The sequence below is a fragment of the Lepidothrix coronata genome, unplaced genomic scaffold (genome assembly GCF_001604755.1).
Source record: "Lepidothrix coronata isolate B3197 unplaced genomic scaffold, Lepidothrix_coronata-1.0 Scaffold77, whole genome shotgun sequence".
NCBI lineage: Eukaryota > Metazoa > Chordata > Aves > Passeriformes > Pipridae > Lepidothrix > Lepidothrix coronata.
In genome coordinates, this window is record NW_016690257.1 from 2,776,823 (window position 1) to 2,800,282 (window position 23,460).

The 23,460-nt window shown below is 46.2% G+C and overlaps 1 protein-coding gene across 4 annotated transcripts in view; it reads right to left on the reverse strand.

Annotated features, from left to right (window-relative positions):
* Positions 1-23,460, reverse strand: part of SETBP1 (SET binding protein 1) — a 263,613-nt gene that overhangs the window by 238,687 nt on the left and 1,466 nt on the right. For 2 of the 4 annotated variants that reach the window (XM_017819787.1, XM_017819784.1), the window contains exons 1-2: positions 22,776-23,266; positions 5,130-5,790 (exon numbers count right to left, since the gene is read on the reverse strand). In XM_017819787.1, the coding sequence (XP_017675276.1) occupies positions 5,130-5,621 (492 nt within the window). In that variant the 5' untranslated portion in view covers positions 5,622-5,790; positions 22,776-23,266. Of the gene's footprint in view, positions 1-5,129; positions 5,791-22,775; positions 23,267-23,460 lie in introns of those variants that run through there. The other 2 variants (XM_017819785.1, XM_017819786.1) reach the window with 2 other exon arrangements.

Below are 23,460 nucleotides of genomic sequence, written 5' to 3' on the forward strand. Positions count from 1 at the left end.
AAAAAAAAAAAAAAAGAAAAGAAAAGAAAAAGAAGCTGTAAATCAAATCCTGCCACTTCAATCAGGTACAACGACACACAAATGCCTTCTCCTCCTCCTCCTTGCTAAGCCTCACACAGCACAGGGAGCGAGCACTTACGTCAACTCCCCGAGCCACGTTTGGGATCGCAACAGGAAGAGCTGAGTCAGAAGACATCTCGCACGGCGGATGCCCTTAGCAAAGAGGAATAAGCAAGCAGGATGAGCAATTGGATGATTATGCACACAAATCACTGGGGAGAGGAGTCCAGCACAGGGGCAATCCAGCAAGAGCCGCGGATGCACACAAGGACCTGGAGGGAAAGTGCAATGTGCAGTCAGCAATAAAAACAAGGGGGAAGGAGAAGGAGGGGGGAAGTGCTTATGATCTTCTGGAAGAAGGAGGGGTGCAATGGTGAAAGCACATGAATGAGAGTCCTTCAGGAAAGGTGAGCCGTGGGAGAAAGTTGCGTATGTGGGGCAAGGGAAAGGAAAACTATGAATTGAAAGTGTTAGAACTGTTTCCTGCAGAGAAATGGCAAAAAACACCTACAGAAACTCAAAGGAAAAAAAAAAATTGCAAGAAAATCCAAAGATAGAGTTTCCTCTGCACACAAGGAATCTTTGCTTCCAATTCACTTGCTGCTGTGCTTATCTGTTAGCAGTAAAATGCATTCACCCATCCCAAGCTCTCAAAAAACCCTAGTGCACTAATAATTACAAAAAAAAGAAAAAGAGTTTACATCCCCTGAAGAGGGACATGATGCATATGATGAAAGCTCCAAAGAAACTTTGTCAGGCTATGCTTAAAGGAAAAAAAGGTGGAAAACAAAGTGTTTGCAGACATAAGAGAACAGACAGAAGAGCAGGGAAGGGGTGAAAAAAGAAATAAAACAAAACCGAGGAAGTACTGCTCATCTGGGGCTTGTTAAATGCTACATGACAGACAGGGAATGCTGATGGATTGCTTCATTGCATTTGGTGCCATACTTTCAGTGTCCTTCCAGACTGATAGCATGTTACCTTATCTAAAGGAAAAGGCACCTTTAGTGATGCTGAGGATGCTGGACTTTAGCAACCCTGCTGCAGATGGGTGAGCAGCATGCCAGCAGGACATCCTTTGTGCTCCTGGCTTTTTTTCTTCCCTCTCTCTCTCTCCAATCAGACTAAATGAAATAGAGCTATTTGTGGGTTTAGAAGTGGCAACGGTTCAGCCCGCTCCATCCCCAGGTGCCAAAGGGTTGAAATAAGAGAAAACTCTTACAGAACATTTGTGCACTTTCCAATTGCCACACAAGTAGCCGCAGGAACAGCCCAAGCTACGATTCATCTTCTGAGCAGTCCCAGAAAAAGGGTTAGGAAGCTACTGTCGCTCTTATTTTCAAGCAGGGGAAGCTGATGTGAAATTTGGCATGGTCAGGACTTGAAAGAAACCCCAAAAGTTGTTGAGTTGCAGCCAAGCCTTCAAGCCAGGAGAGCAGAGGTTCCCAACACTGATGCTCTCTCATCCCCTCCCCACTCCAGGGCATCAGCAGCCGCACCCAGCAAGATCCTCTCCTGAATTCCCTCCCTTCCCATTCAGGATCACATAACATCCCTGGGGCGATTGCTCACATGGAGAAGCAACATGAGGAAAGTATTTAATGCATGTTTATGTCTTTTAATATAGTGTAGCAGCTGGAATCAAAGGCAAAAACCTCAGGCTTCGGCACATGAGTATCATGACTCTCCACAGAGCCCCCTTCTAATCACTGCCACTCTCTGGACCACAGCTTTAGAAATCAGGCACTAACCTCTAATGCCTAATTAGCAGAGCAGTGTAAGGCTTAGGAGCAGGCATATCTTCTTCCTCCCTAAGTGGCCACCAAATAAATGTTATATCTCCAGTTCACAGTCCCTTTTTACATTGCTGGCATTACCAGTCCTTTGTGTACCCACATGCTGTTACTTAAATTGCTTCCATGTTTTCATTACTTGCCCTCTGTGCTATGTGTATTGAAACTCCTGCAAGAAAGCTGAAGTGGTATTTCAAATACTGAGGACTACTGGAGATGTGGCTGGAAATATTATGCAACAAGCTAAAGTGATTTTTCAAATCCTGATAGAGTTTGCACTTCCTCAGGAGGAAAAATAAATTCGGGTGCTACTCCATGAGGTGCAGGACAACCACTCCCACCCACCAGAGACACAAGAATGGCAGCTCGGTCTGGGAGGCCTGTGTGTGTTCCCTGCATCCATGAGCAAGGTGGTAAACCCAAATAATGATGCTGCTCCCATGTGCAAGGGAAATGTGTGTGTTGGGTCAAACTCTCCTGGCAAGAATCCATGGAGGACAGTGGAGTGATGCCAGCTGAAGGTCTGGCCCACTCGTTTAAATGTGTTGTTCTTTCCTGCTGCTGCCAGTAGCTGCTTTTCTGGAGCTTGTGCTGATTAAAGCAACAGGCAATCAAACAGCCTAACGCTGAAATTTCAAAACCGCTAGAATCGTTTAAATGTGACAATCATTTTTTTTTTTCCCCCCAGCCACTACTACAGCTCTCAGTGGTTCTGCAAGCACACACAGAAGGCTCCTGTGTGCTCTGCTTTCCCAGGGAAACACAGGGTTGGACCAGAGAGCTACATCTCCATGCGAGTTTCAACTTGCTCTTTCCTCCTAATTATCTTCCCCAAAAAATTTCTGTACCTGCCACAAGACACACGCGTTGGCCATGGAAGAAATTACGCTGGCAGCACTGGAACTTTTCTCCCACTCATTTCCAGCCTTCGCTTCCTGCAGTGCCTTTCATCACCCCATAGATAGGAGCCGTTCACAGCCTGATCCTGAAACCCGCGAGCTGAGAGGCAGCCGTGTGCAAAATCCCTCCGGCTGCAGGGATGCAGGTTATTTCTCACCCTGGTGTTGCAGGCTGTAGGTGTCTCCAGGCATCAAACCCCTTGAGATCACAGCACCAGGGCCTTCCAGATCCCTGCTGGGGACATCTCTGCCGCAGCTGTGTCCCAGCAGCTGCCGCGCGCAGCCGTTGGGTGTTATGCTAATGGATGCACCGGAGCAGCAGCCCTCCACCCATCTGCTCAGAGCATCCACCTGCTGGGTGGTAGGGGGTTTTTTTGTTCGTTTTAATGGCCAGATTAGACCAGTGCTGACCCAAAGCACTCCCAGCCTGAGCACAGGGTGTGAACACAGCCCCAGCCAGCTCGGACCTCACAGCACAGGTGCAAGCTGGATGCAGCCACCTCTGCTTCTTTCAAACTCCTTGTCCTGCTGCAATTAAAGTCTCACCCTGAGCATAACCACGCTAACAAGGTGCATTTTTAGTTATTGTTCACATAGAGTTTGTTTGTTTTTTGTTTGGTTTTTCTTGCACATAACTTCCTTATACTTCGCTTTATTTATTCAACCTTTTCCAGTGACCCCACACAGGAGAGAATACACCTTCCATACCCATCTGACTGAGTGATAAATAGAAATGAAAGCTCTGATTTCTATGCAGTCATTTTCTTCACAGTCATTGCATGGTAGGCAGTGGTTTGCAATTTGTTTTTTCTCCCTGTGTGACCATGGAAGGATTGCTTGTGACACTTTTGCTGTCACCAAGCATAGTCTCAGGCAACTGCTGCTTCCTCTGAGACCTCTGCAAGCATTCAGGGAGGAAAGGAAAATCGATATAAGACATTGCTTGATGCTAAGACAGCCCTTCCTTCCCAACAGGTGGGAAAATCCCTTCTTAGTGTGTTATAGGGCCAAACCTCTGCTGTGCTAAAAAGAGGTGCTCCTTTCATGGCCATAGACTGTGCCATTTAGCAAGATTCTGAGAAAAAAAATCCCCTTGTTGTTTGTTTCCCTCCCCTCCCCCAAATTCAGCTTGTAAGAAAAGTACTCCAAGACTGAGTGATGTTAACATCCCTGGGCTCTGCCTTGAGTCAATGGAAAGTGTTGAAGCTTCAAAAAGTAATTTTGAGTTATGAAAATTTTAGTTTAAGTCAGTCTGCTGAGGAGGGTTTCTCCAGGGAGAAGTGGTGGCAATTAGCCTCCTCAAGGCTTCACATAAGCCTCTGAGCATCCATCAAGTGCATAATGTATGGGAAAAGAGGGATCAAAGCTGTATGAGCATGAAAACCAAGTCATGCCCCAAGCTCTAATCAGTGGGTGCCTACATCCTAGATGAATTTGTCCAGGTTTTGGAGATACTCATGAGTCTTTCATCAAATCTGGCTTCCTGACTGAACTCATCATGGTGCCCATGTGCTACTAAGGAGGCAGAGGTGAAGTGTTTATATTTGACCTGACCAAACCTCTTTTTCTAATGACTGGGACAGAAAACACCACTACACCCAAAAAATCATGGGCAGTCCCCAGCAGTGCTGCTTAATACACTCAAATTCATTTTAAGAACTAGGTGTGGGAGACACTACTGAAAATTCAAGCCAACAGTAAAACAAAAGGGTGCTCCAGAAAACAGCTCATACAAGGAAAGGATTTTCTTTCTTTTCCCATCCTTGACTAAAGGAAAAAATAAAAAAAGATCCATTTTTCCCCAAACATAAAGTACCAAGAATTTCTCTGCAGAAGGATATTTCAAGGAAATGATAAGCATCTGGAAGAAAATGAGACTTATAATGGAAGTATTTTCTGTGGCATAACTGTAGTGCTGTTCGCACAATGCTGTAATCAAGAATAATGGAGCCCTTCACCCAGAATACAGGAATGAATTCAATTGTTCACCGTGCACATACCTCTATTTTAAAAATGCAGTTGAATGCTTTAACTGCCAAAAGGCTCGAGCATTAGCGCTCAGGCACAAAGCAGTTCAGAAGTGGGCTCCTTCATTTCTCACTCGTGTAATGATTAATCTTAAAACTCAATTACACACAAAAATAGAAGAGGCCCTGTTGAACTTTTGATCCCTTCTGAATTGTTTCATCCGAAGGATAGTTCAAGATCATTCCCGATGCGTATGCGGTGGTGCAGGATGACACCCGCCCCGTGCTCCTCCATGGCCAAACCTTGCCAAGGTTATGCCTTGGATACAAACTGTTTGAGCAGGTTTATTCCTCCCTTCTCCCTCTGCTCCCAGGAAAAATTGGAAATATTGTGAAAGGACAGGACTTACCTTCTTTTTGGAGTGTGATCTGTCCTCCTCTTTAGCTGTTTTGCTGTTTTTCCCAGTTCTAGAAAGCTTCTGCTCCCCAGACTGCTTGATGGTGATTTTGATCTCGGGAGGGCAAATATAGTTCTCCAGGTTCTTTGGGGGCTTCTTCGCTCTCTTGGTGGTCTGGATCTTTAGCTTTAAACTCCCCTCTGTGAAGTTTGCCTCCTTGATGGAAAACTCCTGCTCCTCCAGGCCATCTCCTGCCACCCACTTCTCGCTGTCCGCATTGGAAGTGGAATCCACGTCTCTTCCAGAACCCAGCTCATCCTCTTCCTCTGGCTCCAGCCTCTCACTGCTCACTGGGATCCCCTTCCCCGAGCCTGCTGCAGGCAGCATCGTCTCCCCTGCGCAGCTGGAGACAGGAGGAGGCTTCGTGGAGGTGACAGCAGCAGGCAGAAAATCTGCCTCGCCTCCTCTCTGCCGGGAGCTGCTCAAAGTCTCCCTGGGCTCCATAGCAATACCACAATGCCCTGGAGTTTTGTTGGAGGGAAGGGGAGTGCGGGAGGGGGTGAGGAAAGCAAGGGCAGCTGTGATCCCAAGGAGCGAATGGTCACTGTCCACCAAATTCAATGTCCCGGTCACCCAGAGGCTGCAAGTTGCTCAGAAGAGACCAAATCTGCCACTGTCAAAAGAAAGAAGAAGAAAGAGAGGAAGTTAGCACACATACACACATATCCAATGAGGGTGAAACAGGGCACAGGGCAAATTCAGGCTTCCCCTGTAGCATCCCAAGGGCTTTCCTTGAAGCAAAATGGGAACTGAGGCTCACCAGCATTTCTGAGCGCTGGACCTGGTATCACAAAGCAAGGAACAATAGCCACGTGTATTGGTAAACTGATGAAAAATTATATATATATATATATATATATAAACCAAAATACCCAAAATTGTTCTCTAAATCCAAATGTCTTCAACTCAACTTAGGAAATAAAGGAGGGGACAGCCAATTTTCCACAACCATGAACCTCCCCCTTTACTTCAAAACTGTCACTGCCACAGGGTTTTCAGAGGGGGAGAAAAAGTAGAGGCAGATACTTGCCTTGGGTATAACAATAATGCATTGATCAGAGCACAGAAAACATGGTGCTGCCCTCTGAATCACCAAACTCTCTATTTCCCCATTTCCCAGGTATGAGAGAGAGATGCCCTTGGCAGCCAGGTATTCTGATCTCAAAGTTTTCCAGAGTTCCTCATTCCCTTGGGTACCACTGCTCTGTTATAGAGACTTGGGCTGGCTGATGCACTGACTGTGCTCTCATCCTTGCAAATTTTGTCTTTCTTTGGAACATCAGAGATGGAACCCTCTGATATGGAAGCACTCGTACTCGGTACCTTATAAAGTCTCAGCTAAAGTTAAGGGGAAAAGCTGTGAATGTTCAGCTGAGGCAAAAGTTGTGTCACCCAATGACATGAAAGACTAATATCAAATATCTTGTTAAAAATAACACTTATACAGTGTTTTTTAAAGGTATTGAGGTGTTTTCACACATCCTCCTTAAAACCCCCCTATTGGCACACCCCCACATGTATCCATCATTGGCAAGCCAGTTTAGGTTACAGAATTAGCAGAGGAGTCTACAAAACTGTAGCCTTCAAAATTAGCAGAGAGAAATAAATATATTTTCTGCTACTTTAGGAGAAACAGCTCCCCAGTGGATCAGAGTAACACTTCTGACATATGGAGAAGGAAACAAGAAGGCACTGCGAGGAGTAGGTGCATAGGGTGCAGACCGACTATGTCAGCAACAACTCCCTGCTAGATTAGCTCGGCTACACTCAACTCAACTGCAATCAGGATCTGAGCACAGCCAGGGATTTCCTAGATCATTCTTAGCAGCAATATATAAAGGAGAAGCAAAAATGTCATGCTACCTATCACCAAATCAGAACAGCAATGTCAGTGTAGACTAGTCTGAAACGCAGCTCAACTGGAAAAAACACATCTTTGTACCACTGGCTTCTTTCAGCTTTTTAAAGGTCCCTTGTAGGAGCTTGAAATTCAACAAGAAGTAATAACAAGCACCTTTATTAGTTATAGATCCAAATTTACACTGGAGCTTGGCCATGGGTCACTTGTCTGACCTGGGCACATATGGCTACTAATGAAAAGTCCTAAGCATCCTAGAGCTCCATGAAATCATTAGGTGACCTCCACCCAAGTCCCAGCAGACACAAATTCAAATAAAGTTCCCATAAATAGCACAAGCTGACAACTCAAGCAGAAAGAGAAAAAGGAAAAAAAAAAAAGGGAGAACTCAGAGCCTCAATTGCCATCTGGCCTTAGAAATGGTTTCTGTAGCTCACAGGAGATAGAAATACACCATAAAAACACTTGTACTTAAGTTGCACATCTCCTGGAAATAGGGGGAAAGACTAATTTCCCAGAGCTGCTGCCACTGGTCTCATTTAAGACGATCTTGAGGAACTAACAGACCCAAGGTTTCCTGCATACCCACCCTGACTCACCCTGAGGTCAGCAGGTCTCTCCACTTCACCACCTGGGAAACAAGGATCACGCTTACCTCCTTCAAACCCATTCTGGAGTGGGTTAGTTAATGTCCTTGCATAGTTTCTAACCCAAGTGTTTACCGTGTGGTAGTTGCTAATTACTAACGCAATTAGTACGTTAAAGCCACCCAGTTGCAAGGAACTGCTCCACCTAATTTACTGACTTTGCACCTTGCCTTGCCTCTCCTTTGTGCCTGTGGAGGTGATGGGAGTCAGAGCTGCCACCTTCCTCTTCCAACCCGTCCAATAAAAAAAAATAAAAAATAAAAAAAAAATAAATTAAAAAAAAAAAAAAAACAACAACAAAAAAAACCCCCCCAAACGCCCCCTTCCCCCCCCCCAAACTATCTTATTTATCTGCCATTTTGCATTGTTAATCTACTTGGAGAGGGACACAATGTACACCACACTCCTGGGCTGCAACACAAACACAAGGTGGTAAAAGCTCGGCGGTGGTGCAGCATTCCAGAGAGTTACTGCTTTGGTATGCACGCATGTACAATGGGCACTCTGTGCCGGCCTCCGCCCACAGGCTTTTAACCTCTCTCACTGCTGGTTGGAAAGGGAAGGCTCTGGCAGACAGCACCTAACTCAGCAGGATGAGTCTGCAGCCACCAAGGCTGCAAGGAAGGGACCACGGCCACCACACCACAGACACCCCTGTAACGAACGAACCCACTTGGTGCCTTGTGTTCAACGGGAGCTTAAATACAGCTCGTGGCTGCATTTAAGAGCCTGCAGAAAGAGCCAGGAAGGGCCTTTCAGGTTTTGAGTCGCTGGATAATATTTTTTATGGAGGGTGAATAAAAACCCAGGTTTCTGCACTGAAGTCTGGTTGTGGGTCTTGGACCCAAACTCTGGGTCATAATGTCCAAACACTCATCCCAGCTTGGCTGTGTGCCTCCAGGTCAGTGTAAACAGGCAACAGATTAATAAAGTCATTGCATTACACCCATGTCAGATGAGTCCATGCCAAATCCACCTTAAAATCCAACTTAAAAATATTGGCCTCCTGTTCTGCCAAGAGCTTGGAGATGATGATATCACCAGACCCGCAGGCAGCAACAAATAACCCTGTGCTCATATGCTGCACACAGAATTAACTGGGTCATTGTTTTAAGAATCTTCTTACTCTCCTCCAGGGTTAATAGTTAAATGATTTGGGTGCAGGGACATCACACTCGTCTTTCTAGTTTGGGCAGGCTACCTGTGCTTTGACTAATTAGAAATAGCACTTCAGCCTTCTGAATGTGTAACCTTTATTGGAAACCTCTCTACCTCCCCTCTCCAGGGTGCCTGTGAGCAGAATCATAGAGTGGTTTGGGTTGGAAGTGATCTTAAACCTCATCTAGTTCCACCCCCCTGCCACAGGCAGGGACACTTTCCACCAGACCAGGTTGCTCCAAGCCCTGTCCAACCTGGCCTTGGACACTTCCAGAGATGGAGCAGCCACAGCTTCTCTGGGCAACCTGTGCCAGGGCCTCACCACAGTCACTGGGAAGAATTTCTTTCTAATATTCAAACTGCACCTACTCTCTGTTGGTTTAGAGCCATTCCCCCTTGCCCTACTGCTGAAGAGTAGTAGTTCTATTTAAACGCCCAAGACATGTGGGCTACCACCTGGAACTTGCCCTTCCAGGGCTCCAATGCACTGCAGCATCAAGTCCTGTTCAATAAGCAGCTACAGAAGTGTCCAAATTAAGCTCACAGAGGAAAGTGTTACTGCTAGCAGGCTTCCTGCAGTCAAGTTAAATTTGAGGAGGATAATTCACAGGTGAATGACAACAAATTTCACAGAAGTTGGCATTAGCTCTTAATTAGGGAGACATTCACGCTTCCTCTGATAAGTACTGAGAAATAATCAAATGCCTGCTTGCTCAGCCTTGCTCCCAGTGCTCAGGTTTCTTATCAGCTCCTTTGGGTCATACTGGATGTCTTCCATTAAGGGTTCTGAATACATTCCTTTCTCCTGCCTCAGGCAACTGCTCATGCTTGTAAGTATTCAGATGCCAGGACTATAAAGTGATTAAAGTGAAAATTTGCTGAGGACAAAAACAGAGGTGAGAGCCCGTAGGAGGTGGGGAGAAATCCACCTGTTTGGGATTCTCCATTAAATGAAAGTGGACATAATAATTGGCATGGTTTTTGCCCTAAGCTTGGACTTGATTATCTTGGAGGTCTTTTCCAAACCGTAATGGCTCTGTGATTCTAAGTGTGAGAGCAACCACGGTAGTAACAAGCAAACATTGGTTTGACACATGCAAGCAAGGCAGGTTCAACTGCCCAGCATTTGTGCTGTTCCTCTGCTCAAGCACCAGGAACACCAGCAGGGAGCTGGGAGCAATATTAAGAGGTGCTGCCCAAATCCCTTCTACACTAATACCACTGTAGCTACTGAGACTTGCATTTCGGAGTCTGTGAATAAAATTACTTAGGATGAAAAACACAAAATCTATTGAACAGGTTCAAGTGAGGCAAAACTGAGGCACAAGTCTGGGAATGTTGTGGTGAACACAAAGTAGAGGTCACATCTTTTCTGGCCCTGCATCTATCAGGTTGCCTTTGGATCTTGCGTTCTCCCATAGGACATACACTTAAATCCCTAATCTGTGCAAAATATCAGAAATCCTGGAAGCCTCTTTACACTCCATCTTTCTAAAACCATTCACCACAAAGCACTGGAGACTACACAGCAGTATTTAATGATGAGATATCACCTTTCACTCCCAAGGCTCCCAGGTTGCTTCCATGATTATATATGCCACTGCTGAAATGCAGCTGCGTCTGGGGCAAAGGCCAATGGACAACCCACATTACACCCAAGGGAAAGTTTTGGTCAGAAACCTGCTTTTATGAGAAGTGTCTGTGAAACTTCAGAATTCATCAAGGGACTTAAAAACCCAATGGCCTGGCATGTGGCAAGCTGCACTGGACTCAGTTAACCCACATTAGGAGTAAAAAATGCCCCAACCTATTTCCTCATTATTGTTTTACAAAGAAAAAAAAATAATTGGAATTTCGTGCTTGGTTGTGGTCTCTGTCCACGCACTGCCAGACAGCCAGCAGCATGACTTTGATGGAGATTAGGAACAGGCGCCTGATCACACTTCTATGGAATGGGCAAGAACATAATATCAGACTTAAAACTTCGTTTGTGGCAACTTAGAAGCAGTTCCAGAGTATGGGCAAAACTTGTGGGCCAGAAAGCCAGCATGGTGCAGACACAATATGATACAATACCAAGTCCTCTGAGAGAAAATTAAATCACTGCAAATTTTTTTGAACAAATTTTAACCAGGAGTGTAAGTTTATACTGGATCAGTATCATGTACCAGTAGCGTATTTAATCCACTGCTCAGAGCCCTCGAGCTAGATTTATCACGTTTTTGGACCACAGCCTTAGTTACTTCCTGAGACCGTGATACTCTGAAAGAACAACCCAGCTTTGGCAGGGAGCTCCAATAATGCCTGTGACAGTTATTTTCTGTCCACACTACAGATCACCCAGGAAACACTCTCTCCCTTTTACCTGCCTTGTGTTGATCAGGACAGAAACAAGGCAGAAGAACTTCCCCTTCAGGCAAAATGTCATCTCTCCATCAAGAGCTAGAGATGGCCTGGTGATATCTCAGAGGAGGTTTAAGTTGGTTATTAAGAAAAGGGTGTTACCCCAGAGGGTGGTTGAGCACTGGAACAGGGTCCCCAGGGCAGTGGTCGCAGCACCAAGCCTGTCTGAATTCAGGAAGTGTTTGGACAATGCTGTGAAGCACACGGTGGGGGTTATTGGGTTTGTCCTGTGCAGAGCCAGGAGTTGGATTCGATGATCCTTATGGGTCCCTTCCAGCTGAAATTATTTCTATGATTGTAAATCCCAACTAGGCACAACCCTCAGCATCCTGCCCTAGGTGAACCTGTGCTGAGCAGCGTGATGGGCTTCCAACCCCAGACGTTCTGTGCTTCTTCTGTGATGTATTGCTTGGCCTCCATCTCCAGTGCTGAGCAAATTGGTCTCTCCACCGCACCACAATTTTAAACACGCTGCTATAATCCCATCTAAAAGATATACCTGAATATAAACACGCATAAAACAGATATGGGTGTACAACAAATAAAGTATGGGATCCTCAACTAATAATAATTGCAAATGATATGACTATATGTGAGTGCCTGTAATCCACAAATTAGCTCTAAAAATAACTAACTAACTAAGCCATGTGATTCATTAATTGAGTGAATTAGAAGAAGAAAGTTGCTTCCTCTCTGCATTCTACTCCTGTCTCCAACTCTGCTTTTGTTCCAATTCTCCCACCTCTGCCTCTGATTTTGCATGGATTATGTGAGGACTTTCTCTGAAGGGACAGGATGCAAGCCATGCCAGGTGTGGTCTATCCACATGAAAACAAGGAGCAAGGGTTAATGGCAGTTGCCAGAACAACAGCAGAAATGTAATCTTCACTTGTTTCCATCAGATTGTCCCGAGTCCAAGTGCTACCAGCCCTCTGCGCCTCCTGAGCAGCACTGACTGATGGCTCTGCCTCACTGTGCCCAAGCCTGGCAGAGGGAGCCAGGAAAGGTCACACTGGAGGGAAAAAGATGTGGTAAAACAAATATCTCTCACAGCCAGATGAACCTGCAAGCATCCTCCTCAAGACAAAGAGACAGAAATAAATGAGAGTCCAAGCATATCCGTAATTGCAGAGGCATGTAAGTGTGCACATTACACACATGTGTATCTGTCTTCTCAACATAGAGACATTAAGAGTATATTATGGAGTCATATCTGGCTCCATAATTAGGTTTGAGACGTTATAATTAGATCAGATAGTCACCTTTCTATGTAAGTAACTAACTATCATACAGGGCTGACAGGAGGGCCAGCTGAATGATTAAACAACTGACACAGCCATAAATCACAAAGCCCATAAAAGCAATACTTGCCCAAGATACAGCTGTGGCAACAACCAGCGGAGCAAAGCACCCATCTGCAGGAGGAAGAGAGATGCCCATCACATTGCCCAAGGACTTTTACAATCTCCTGCCTGAGAACTGTGCCAAGGTTTTGTAAACCTACTCACTCACAACCTAGAGCTGTGTCTGGGTGTTGGGGAAGGCAGTACAGATGTTCAGACCTGTGAACATCTCCACACAGAGACTTCTGGTCCCTAAAGGACCAACCTCCTACTACTTGTGCCCTGCAAGACAAATAACAAAAAGTGGCTTGGATTGGAAGGGACCTTAACAATCATCTCATTACAACTCCTTGCCATGGGCAGGGACTCATTCCACTAGACCAGGTTGCTCTGAGCCCTGTGCAACCTGGCCTTGAACACTTCCAGGCACTCACAACTTCTCTGGAAAATCAAGGAACAGTGTTTGATTCTAATGACGTCAAGAGCTGGCATGTTATTTTTACCCATCATCCTTGTGAAGATTAGGCCTCCGGGACACAAGACAGCAGAAGGAGATGCCAACTGTGCTTCAGCTCATTACAACACAAAAATCCAAACCAGGAAATTTGCCTAAGTCAGGTCAACACCAGGTTGCAGAGCTTACAGACCAAGCATCATCATGCTCAGCAAGATGTGTAATCAAAAGTGACTCCTGGGATGACCCAAGAGACCACCCCAAGCACTCTGCTGGGTACAGCAGTGTGTGCCACTGCAAGGATAAAACTTATTCCATTGACGACAGCCATAAAACTCTTGGGGGGGGGGGGAGAAGTGTCAATATGCACAGAAGGGGACTTAAATGCTCACTCCATTCCAGCCAGCTCTTGCCAAGCACACCATCCTGGAGGTAGCGGCAGCTACTCCAGGCTGCAAATGGAAAGTTTTATGGGTATTTAGGGAAAGGTTGTTGGCACAGAGATCAGCCACAGAAAGCAAAACCGTGCACAATTCCTTCATCTGTGTTACCAAACTTTCCTAGATTGACTCGGCTCTTGGAGAGCTGCCATGAGACACAGTAGCTTCCTTCTAACACCGTCATGGCAGGGCAATAATCTCTCTTTCTCCCTCTGATCAAACATTTCCCTCTGCACCACTAAATGTGTGGAATATTACTTCTCTGTATAAATCATTAATGAGAGTCTTGTTTTTATTTACAGTTGCTGCCACGGGACTCCCCCTTTCTGCCTTTTTTTTCCCCCTCTCCTCTGTTATTTCATTTTTGCTTGCACAGGTGCCAAATACACCAGCCTTCCCTTCCTTTGGGAGAAACAAAGAAATAAATAAAATCAAACAACACATCTGATAGGGAATGCACTAGGTCTTGGCTCTGCATCCATTCCTCAGAGCCGTAAGTGATGGCACAAGGAGGACCAAAAAGGCTTCAGTCCAGAGTCTAATCTGTGCCCAGTCTGGAGTCTGTACAAACAACACATCCCATGTTATTCCATTCTGAATGCTTCAAATGATGCTAGGAGTAAGAAAGGTTGGATTTTGTCCATCCAGGATTGCACTGAGTGCTTCTGTGCTGAGTAAGCAGTGGTGTCTTCTTTGGGGCCCTGTAAGGTACCAGTATCTTCAGCATCAAGGGGGGACTGCAGGAAAACAGTGTGTCTAAAGGGCATATAAGAAGAAGGGCAATAATTTGGGGTATTTAGAGGAAGGCACTGAGGCTGCTTTGTCCTGCAGAATGCATCAGTCTTTTGGCTTTGAGGGAAAAGAGGGTATAGGGGCCAGCAATACATGAAATGCCCTTAAATCCTCATGGACAGAAGAAGAAAAATCAGGAGTCAAAAGCAGCACAGGACACCAGTGGATGTGCCTGGATGCACCCAGGGCAAAGAGCAGCCCAGGGTGCCAGGACAGTGAAATCAAGAGGCATAAAACCATTAGCTGGGAGCATGCTGGTGGGAAGACCTGAGGCCAGGAATAAAGGCAGGATAACTGACAGCTGCTGTGGGCAAAGGAAAGGAGTACCTTTGCCTCTAATGAGGCTGAAGAGGAAGTGGTTACAGAAATGCTGGGTGAAGTTGAGTCAGAAGGAGATAAAAGCTCGCTGAGTATCTGCACGCCTGAAAGGCCTCTCCGGCTCAATTACCTCGCTGTGCTCTGTGCACACATCCGACTCCCTCCGAGGCAGCAAACAGGGTCAGGAGCACCACACTCACCACTCACATCCCTGTTCAAGCAGGGCCCAGTCTTTGGATTGTTATTCCCTTAGAATCATGGAATCATTAAGGTTGGAAAAGCCCTCTAAGATCATCGACTCCAACCATTAACCCAGCACTGCCAAGCCACCACTAAACCATGTCCCCAGTGGCTGCATCCACATGTTTATTGAACACTTCCAAGGATGGTGATTCTAGCGCTTCCCTGGGCAGCCTGTTCCAATGTCTGACCAACCCTCCAGGAAAGAATTATTCCTGGTATCTAATCCAAACTTCCCCAGGGGCACCTTGAAGCCATTTTCTTTCATTCTGTCACTTGTAATACTTGTAACACCACTGACTCCAGGGGGATGTTAAAGTTTGGGATGGAGTCAGAATTTGGGGAAATCCGAGGTCAAGTCAGTCATGGGTGCCCAGCTCTCTACATTGAAGACCTGTGGATCTCTGTCTCTTTATCTGAATCCTTCACTTAGGTCCCAACCAAGTAAAGTTTGGTCTGTGGGCTCTCATGGTTCAAGAGATCCCTGAACTGAGGTATCCATGCTGCTGTTCTCCAGCTGGAGCTGGGTGTGGGTTTGAATAGGTTCTCAGTTCCTATCTAGGACCACACTACAGCTTATTGTTATTTTAATTGTTGCTCACACTCCTTTAATTCAAAGGTTTTACTTAAGGGCCCTGGGAGGTCTGTTCACTGAGCTAAGGGTGAAGAAAATGTTCTGGCCTCAAAGTCACACTTAAAAGACAGCTTGTTCTAAGAGCAGATGTGTCTTCAACTCTGATGATAGAAGGGAAGGAGCAGGACTTGTGTTCCTGTGACTACCTCCAGTGGCACAGAACTCTAATCTAACGCAACCTACACTGATAACAAACGCCATTTATGACACTTATCCAACAGGATTTGTTGGACTGCGCCTCTCTCTTTAACCCAGCAGACTACAAGAACACAATTGCCTTCAGGATGCCTACAATGACGCTTAATCTGTCGTGGCATCAGAAACCATAACCTCCAATTTTTGTCCCCCTTGCACCCCAAAAGGTGACAGAAGCCCTATATCCGTAACATACAGACTGCTGTCCATCTTCAAAAGCATATGGTTAGAATAATTTAAAAAAAGGAAAGTGTTTCCTCTTCTTCCCCTACTCTCTCTTTTTCTAAATTAATTGGGAAAAAAAAGAGGAACAGCTGATAGCTGGAGAGATTTACTAAACTTTTCAGGAAGAAAACTGTCATAAAACAAAGAGAAAGTATGACATTTTTCAGCCCATTAGGTGAAGCTTTATGGAAATTTCAAGGATGTGAATGTATGGGTTAATATTTTAAAACTGGTTTTCAACCTTAAGAACAATGGACATGTATAGTAACACATTGCCCAGATGCCTGCTACAACACTCTACATGTGTACAATCCTGTTCAAACACTTTATAAACTCCCCCAGTTAAGCTTCGTGTCTCTGATCCCTTCTGAAAAAAAAACCTGAGGAATTCAGCAGAGAATTATTCCCCTTGCAGAATTCTATTGAATCCCCACTGTAGGGCTCCATAGGAAGGCTTTAGAGAGAAAAAGGAAAAAAAAAAAGAAAAAGAAAAAAGAAAGAAACAACTACAGGAAGGATTTCCTTGTCTAACAAACTAATAGGATTTGAGAGGAGTCTTGGTGGAAACCCCACTGCATTCTCCAAAGCCAATAATTTAGCAAGCTTTGAGGAGTGGTAGGCATGGATCACAGCATCACTCCAGAATACGCTGGGTCTGGAAACACAGAGGGAAGTTAGGCCAGTGTCCAGACCTTAGAAATCACATCAGTAGGATATTCAGGTTATGTGGACTCATATGAAGGAAAGACGTGTCTGTAATGCCTTGCAGCTTGACCTCTGGTTTGAGTGTCATCATTTTCTCCCTTCCATCTTAAAACCAACTTCTCCATCTGCTAAAATGCAGGGACAGAAACAGAGTGATTCATTGTATACATATATATCTCTCAGTTTTAAAGGTTAAGGCTAACAAAAATTTCAAAGTAACTTAAAACCTCAGGCTTCCGATCTTTAACCCATCTCTAATTTTGAGGTATTTGAGTGAGTTCTGGGTTACCCCATGCTTGCCTACCACACATTCTTCTGAAAAGCTTTCTCAAGCACCATTACAGGTTATACCATAGTACAGTAGAGGAAACTTCGCTCTCATTGCTACCACAGTAATGGAGCCCTTATCTGCCCAAGACTGCAGAGCAACCCGTATAGAAACAGGAATTCACTCCTTCGGAGGCATGGAGAAGCCAAATAAGCCACCCGACAATGGTATTTAGTCCATTCCAGCTCCTCAATTTGCCAGGCATTTCCATCCTGATGTATCAGAGAGCCAAGCCTTGGGCTTGCTCTGGTGTTCCCCATGGCAGGTCAGAGCCTTGCCACCACCTTCTGACCTCGTGTTTGCATGGAAATTGGTCTCCTGCTGCATGGCTATTCCAAACGTTCTGCTTGCTTTCAAAAAAGTGCATCAGACACAACAACCCTGCATAGAGAAGGTAACTTGGCCTGATCCTTACCACCTACACAACTCCTATTTTCCCTGCAAAACCCCTGTGGCAGATGGACAAGTACATGAGACACACCAGTGTCCCTACTCATCAGCAAGAGTAAATCTTGACCCAGGGATCTGTGTGCAGTACCAGTGACTGCATTCTCAGAGTACTTCTCTGGCCACCTTCTTCTTTGGTCACCTGTGCTTCAGACCCACCACAATCCCTTTCATATCCAAAGTCAACAGGATCATTGTCACACACTGGCAATGGCACAGGGCAGACAACCAGGCAAGGACCACAGAGATACAGAGGCCTGAGACCTTGCAAAAATCCCCAGCTGGACTCAGAAGTAAACTAGAGCTGTAAAGATCATAATAAAATTTGGATCAAATCCTCAGGGTGTGTGGTGTCCAGAGTTTCTACTTAGTCTTTTGGAGAGACACAAAAGATGACAAAAGCCTAAACGAAATAATGTCAGAAGATTGCTTTTCATACCCAGTCATCCCACAGCTCATCACTGCATTTGGACAGTGTGTCCTCCAAAGTAAATCCAACTCCAAAAGAGCGAAATAGTCCCTAACTTTGCACTCCCTCAAGAGCTGATTAACAGAAATTAGCACCCACTACTTCCTTCACACATTTCCTCAGCTCTGAAAGACAAGGTGTATTATTCTCTGACTGATTTTATTCAATTTAAGAAATTATTTTGTCTTCCTTTTCTCCCCCAGCTCTTTATCTCTCTCACTTTGTACTCTGTATGACCAGTTAAATGTAAATTCAGAATCCAGGTGCCTGTTGCAGAGCTGTGCTTGGTCCCAGCATAAAGCACACTGTTAAACAGGTCCAAAAATGCAATGGACTTTTGCAACCACATCAAGTGAAGCCTTCACACTGGGGAAAGGAGAAAGAAACAGTCTCTAAGTGTTGCTAACCATGCACACTTCCAACCTGATTTCATGCCCTTATCAGAAGGCAGAGCAGTCCCAACCTTGAAAGTTTGGAAATCGCTTTCAGATCTTTAAGTCCCCCCAGGCTAAAACACGGAATTGAGGGATTTTAAAGTGCATCTTTAATCAAGATGACAATTTCCTAAAAGCGTAAGTAATTTTATTTCCTCAACAAGAATAACGGAAGAGGAAACTCTTTTTTTTTAATTGAGTTGGAAAGAGAGAAACTAGTGAGAACAGAACACCTATAATAGCAGCAAAACCAGTCCTAATAGAAACCACAAGCCCTGCAGCACAACACTGGGAACCTTCTCCATTAAGATTGTCCCACAAACTCTTGCCTTTCTCTCTAGGCTTTGGACTAGCTCTGATCCTTGGATTGGTGCTGCCCTAAGAGTGTCTGAACTCCTCAGCAGTGAGGCTAGATCTTACCATGGATTTCATCTGACCATCTATAATTTATAGGTCAACTATATTAGGAAAAAAATCTTGGCTGTGAGAGTGGTGAGGCTCTGCAACAGATTGCCCAGATAAATTGTGGCTGCCCTATCCCTGGAAGTGTTCAAGGCCAGGTTGGACAAGGCTTGGAGCAGCCAGTTCTGGTGGAAGGTGTCCCTGCCCTTGGCAGGGGGTTGGAACAAGATGAGCTTTAAGGTCCCTTCCAACACAAACCACTCCACGACTCTATGATTCTGATATTTGTGCACAGTTTTGCCCTTGTCTCATCACCAAAACCTGTACTGAAATCACAGCAGTTACACGTCCAAAACCCCGCGTGCCTGCGCGTTATGGTGGGCAAAAATAAAATTCCCCATTTTCTCAACATGGCTTAAAACCTGGCCCTACGTGCTCCATGGAGCACATTTTGGCAGTTATTAGTGCTGCCTTTCAACGTCATCACAGACCAACAGATCACAGATCCTCCAGAGATGGGTAGTTACTGGGGAGCAAGGAAAACCGCCTAGGCATATGGTTAAGCAAATCAGTCATCAGTTCAGTGGGACAGCTTTCATTTCCATCACAGCAATTGTTGGATCCCAGAACTGTTTTTACGTGGTTCATTAGACAATAGCCTTTCTTGCTACTAGTTGGGTCAAGAGTCAAAATTGCTGTGTAATTGCAAGTCTCAGGGCACAAGGCAAGAGTTTTTCAGTCCTGGAGGGTGTTGTCCAAAGGGGAAAGAAAACAGAAGGGAAAGATTATGTGTGAGCAATTGAGCCCTACTGAGAGGGCAAAAAAAAGTCACTGAAACTGGGATTAGACAAATCTTGTAATGGAAAACAAGAGTCCTGTTGGTAAGCTGGCACTTGCACCTAAGAGATGTGTGTGCTGGGAAAAAGCAGCTCAAAGGATGGGTCAAAAAAGAGCATAAGAGGAGATTAGGCAGCATCAGAAGCCAAAAAATGATTGTTGAACCTTTTTAAGCATTTAACTCCCTGAGTTAATTAAGCACACGGCAATAGAGGTTGTTAAACAAGAACAGTTCCCAACTTAATCAAAGTACACTGGAAACAATACTGAGCAACCTCAGTAGAGAAACACAGTAAATATCAAATTGAACTAAATAGCTCAGTTAAGATCATTATTAATAATAAATCATGGCCACTGTTTCTTTTTTTTTGCCAACAACTAGCATAGTTTATGGCTCTGCACAAACCTAACACACCATTTTATTGCATTTCAAAGAGCGCGTCCTCCTAAAATGATAATGTGTTAATAATCTATGCTGGGCTTTTTGGCAGGAATCAAAAAGCTCAAACAACTTGAAATAACATCAGCTAAAAATTATTTATTCCCCATCCCTAGTTGCAGAGAAAACAGAGGTTTTCTTGGCTCAGTTACTTCTCAATAGACTTCTGGTTTCAATTAAAACTTTGAGTCTGAGAAGTTAAAAAAAAAACAGTTGAAGCCAATAAGAGATGGAAGAGAAGTCTCCATTCACTGAGTGTTTCTGCTTCCCCCCCCTCCCCTTTTTACATAACCTTTCTGAGCTAAGAGCAGAGATTAAAGTACAACTCTATTGTGTGGAAGGGTTTTTCTCCTCTCGGCTAAAAAAAAACGGAGATGAAAAAAAGTTTCTCCTTTGAGTGGAAGGAGCTTCTGACGAGGGGAGTAATCTCGGGAAAGGCCAAAGAAGTGCAGAAAGCTGTGCATGAAGCAGCCACTTGCACATTTCCCCATGAACATGCCCCATCCTTGGAAGTGTTCAAGACCAGGCTGGACAGGGCTTGCAGCAACCTGGTCTAGTGGAAGGTGTCTCTGCCTTGGCGGGGTGGGGGGTTTGGAATGAGATGGCAGGGGAGCTGTAACAAGATGAGCTTTAATGTCCCTTCCAACCAAATCATTTTGTGATTCTACAATTCCCTGATAGGCATATTTTTTTGCTGTCTACAATGAAAGGTCCACTTGTTTCCTGAAGTTCATGCTGTCACTGCCTGTCACTAGACACCTGATTATACCATTCCTGTAGCCTGCACCAAGTTACTCCTGGATGCAGGGGCTGTCAAATCAGTAATTGTTCCCATTTGGGCCCATAATATTCCACACAGGACCGGATTTGCCAGCAACCCTTTCCTCCTGGAACAATTCCATCAATTCCAGGAGGCTCGGATGCTCTCTTTGACAGCAGAGCACTGGCCGGTTCCACAGTCCCCTTGCCCCAGTCATCCTTTGCCGTGTGACAGACGGATATAGAAGGACACACGGCAGGTCCCCTCCACCACGGAGCAGGGCCACCGCGGGCCGGTGGCTAATGAAACACCTCTGTATGCGGGGACAACAGGCTGCCAGGCTCCCCTACCCTCCTCCCTCCGTCCTCCTACTCCTCCCAGGACCCGGCTGGGTTAGCCCGGCTCACGGCAGCCGCGGGGACACCGCCACCCCTCGGTACCAGAATGGGTGGGTGCTCCCCTCGCATCTCTCTCCGCGCGTCCCCCATGCGCATCCCCCACGCTTGAAGCCCCCCCATTAACCCCTCCCGAGGACTGGGGGACCTGCCCACCGCGGGGCGGCCGAGCCGGGTGTGCCCTGTCCCCCCCCGCCTCCCCGGGCTGGGCTCCCGGCGGCCAAGTGCCCTTTGAGCATCAGGCGTCAGGCCCGGGATTATCGGGGCCGTTTATTTGAAGCGGAAACGAATCGGAAATCCTTCTCTCAACTGCCTTTTTTGAGACATAAATACAGCAGGCAGGGGCAGCGCGGAGACCGCCGTGCCCGGGTGGGATGGTGGGATGTTGGGATGCAAACACGCTGACACACTCGCGCTGACACACACACACACACACACACACACACACACATACACTGACACACACTGGCACATACACACACCCCGGGAGACAAGGGCGGTTGGGGGGGACACCCTGTTTCCCGGTGCCCGCCGGGAAAACCCGGCGAGAAAGGGGTATAGTGCGAGTGCGACTGTGAGTGCCCGGCGCTGGGCAGGAGCCTTGCGCCAGGGCTGGGGTTGACAATAGCCGCCCGCGGCTGCCGCCTGCCTTATACCCCCTCCTCTTCCCCAAACCACCACCTTCCCCCCAGATAATATCGGCGATATTCCGCGCGTCCACAGCTCAACTCCACTTCCACCCGTTGTGGGGGGGAAAAGGGGCCACCGGGGTCCCGGGGGCGGCAATCACCAGCTTATTAAGAACTAGTATTACACGGGGGCGGGGGGGGCCGCTTTGCTAATTACTACCCCACTCCCCTCCCCACATCGTTGTTCCCCCAGATCGTCCCCTTTTCGGGGCTGCGTGTCCTTTTCAATGTCAAAACCAGCCGGGGCCACCCCGGGGCAGCGGCGCCCCCCACTCCAACCCCCCCCCCGGGCACCGCCGCGGAGCCCCCCGCACACACACACTCGCACGAACACACTCTCACACACAAAATCCCCATAAGGTTACAGTGCTGCTCTCTAGCTCCACTTAACCTGCAATTTACGAAGCGGGGGGGGTCGTGTGTGTGTCCCCCCAATTTCCACAGGCACACACATAGCTGCCACCTTCACATATAAACACATATAGGCTACAGAAGCGGGAGGGGGGGCACAAGAGAGGGAATAAATACATTATGCAAACTCCTAAAAAAATTCCAACCCCTTCCCAGTAGCACGGTTTTACACACACACACCACCACCACCCCCCTGCAACCACACACAGACACACACACCCCTAAGCAGGCACAAAGCGTGGGGAGAGACGGGGTCGGAGGGGAGAGGAAGATTCGCGTGCATTGCACTGAGGAGGAATATTCACCCCCCTCAAAAAAAAAAAAAAAAAAAAAAAAAAAAAAAAAAAGCCTTTTCCGCGCCATTGCAAAGTCACAACACGAAAAAAAAAAAAAAAAAAAAAAAAAAAAAGAGACGACATTAACTTTTGCATGCAGAGGGGGAAAAAAAGTGGGGGGGTGGAAGGAAAAGGAGAGAGGGGTACGACCCTCCTGCAATCCCGATCATCAAGACAGACCTTTCCTCGATGCCTCAGGATTTTTGTTGCCCTTTTTTTTTTTTTTTCGCTTTTACTAACCCATATCCCCAAAACGGCAGCGGGGGCTTCTTAGCAGCTTCCTCTTCTTCTTCTTTCTTCCTCCTCCTCCTCCTCCTTCCTCGGATTTCCCCCCTTCTTGTCTCTTCTCTTTTAGATCCCGGTTTCAATCCCTCGCCACAGCCCCCAAAGGTGCTTTTGCTTGTGTTGCGGCAAACCCATGGCGGTGTTCATCTGTCAGATGGGGATGAGGGGAGCGCCCGGCCGCGCAGCGCACGCAGAGCGCAGAGGGAGGAGGGCGGGGGGAGGAGGAAGGCACCGGGGAGAGGGAGATGGACGGACAGACAGACGGAGAGACAGCTCGGGAGATAAATGATAGAGAGAGAGATAAATAGAACGTGATAGAGCGAGAAAGGGGGGAAAATGGCGTCTTGGAAAGCCGGAATCCCGGAGTAAATCAAATTAACACGCAACACCCAGACCAGTCCCGACTAATTTTAGCAGGATCCAAAATAAAATGAAAAGGAAAAAAAGGGGTGTGTAGGAGGAGAAGGGGGAGGTTGGGGGTGGGGGGTGAAAGCAAGGAGGGGGTAAGAAGGGGAATAAAAATAAAAAAAAAAAACCTCAATGCACTGGATAAAATCCTGGATTTGAAATCGATGGAGCTTGTCTCTGGCTCTCTCTTTTTCTTTTCTTTTCCTTCTTTTTAATTTTTTTTTTTGGAGGG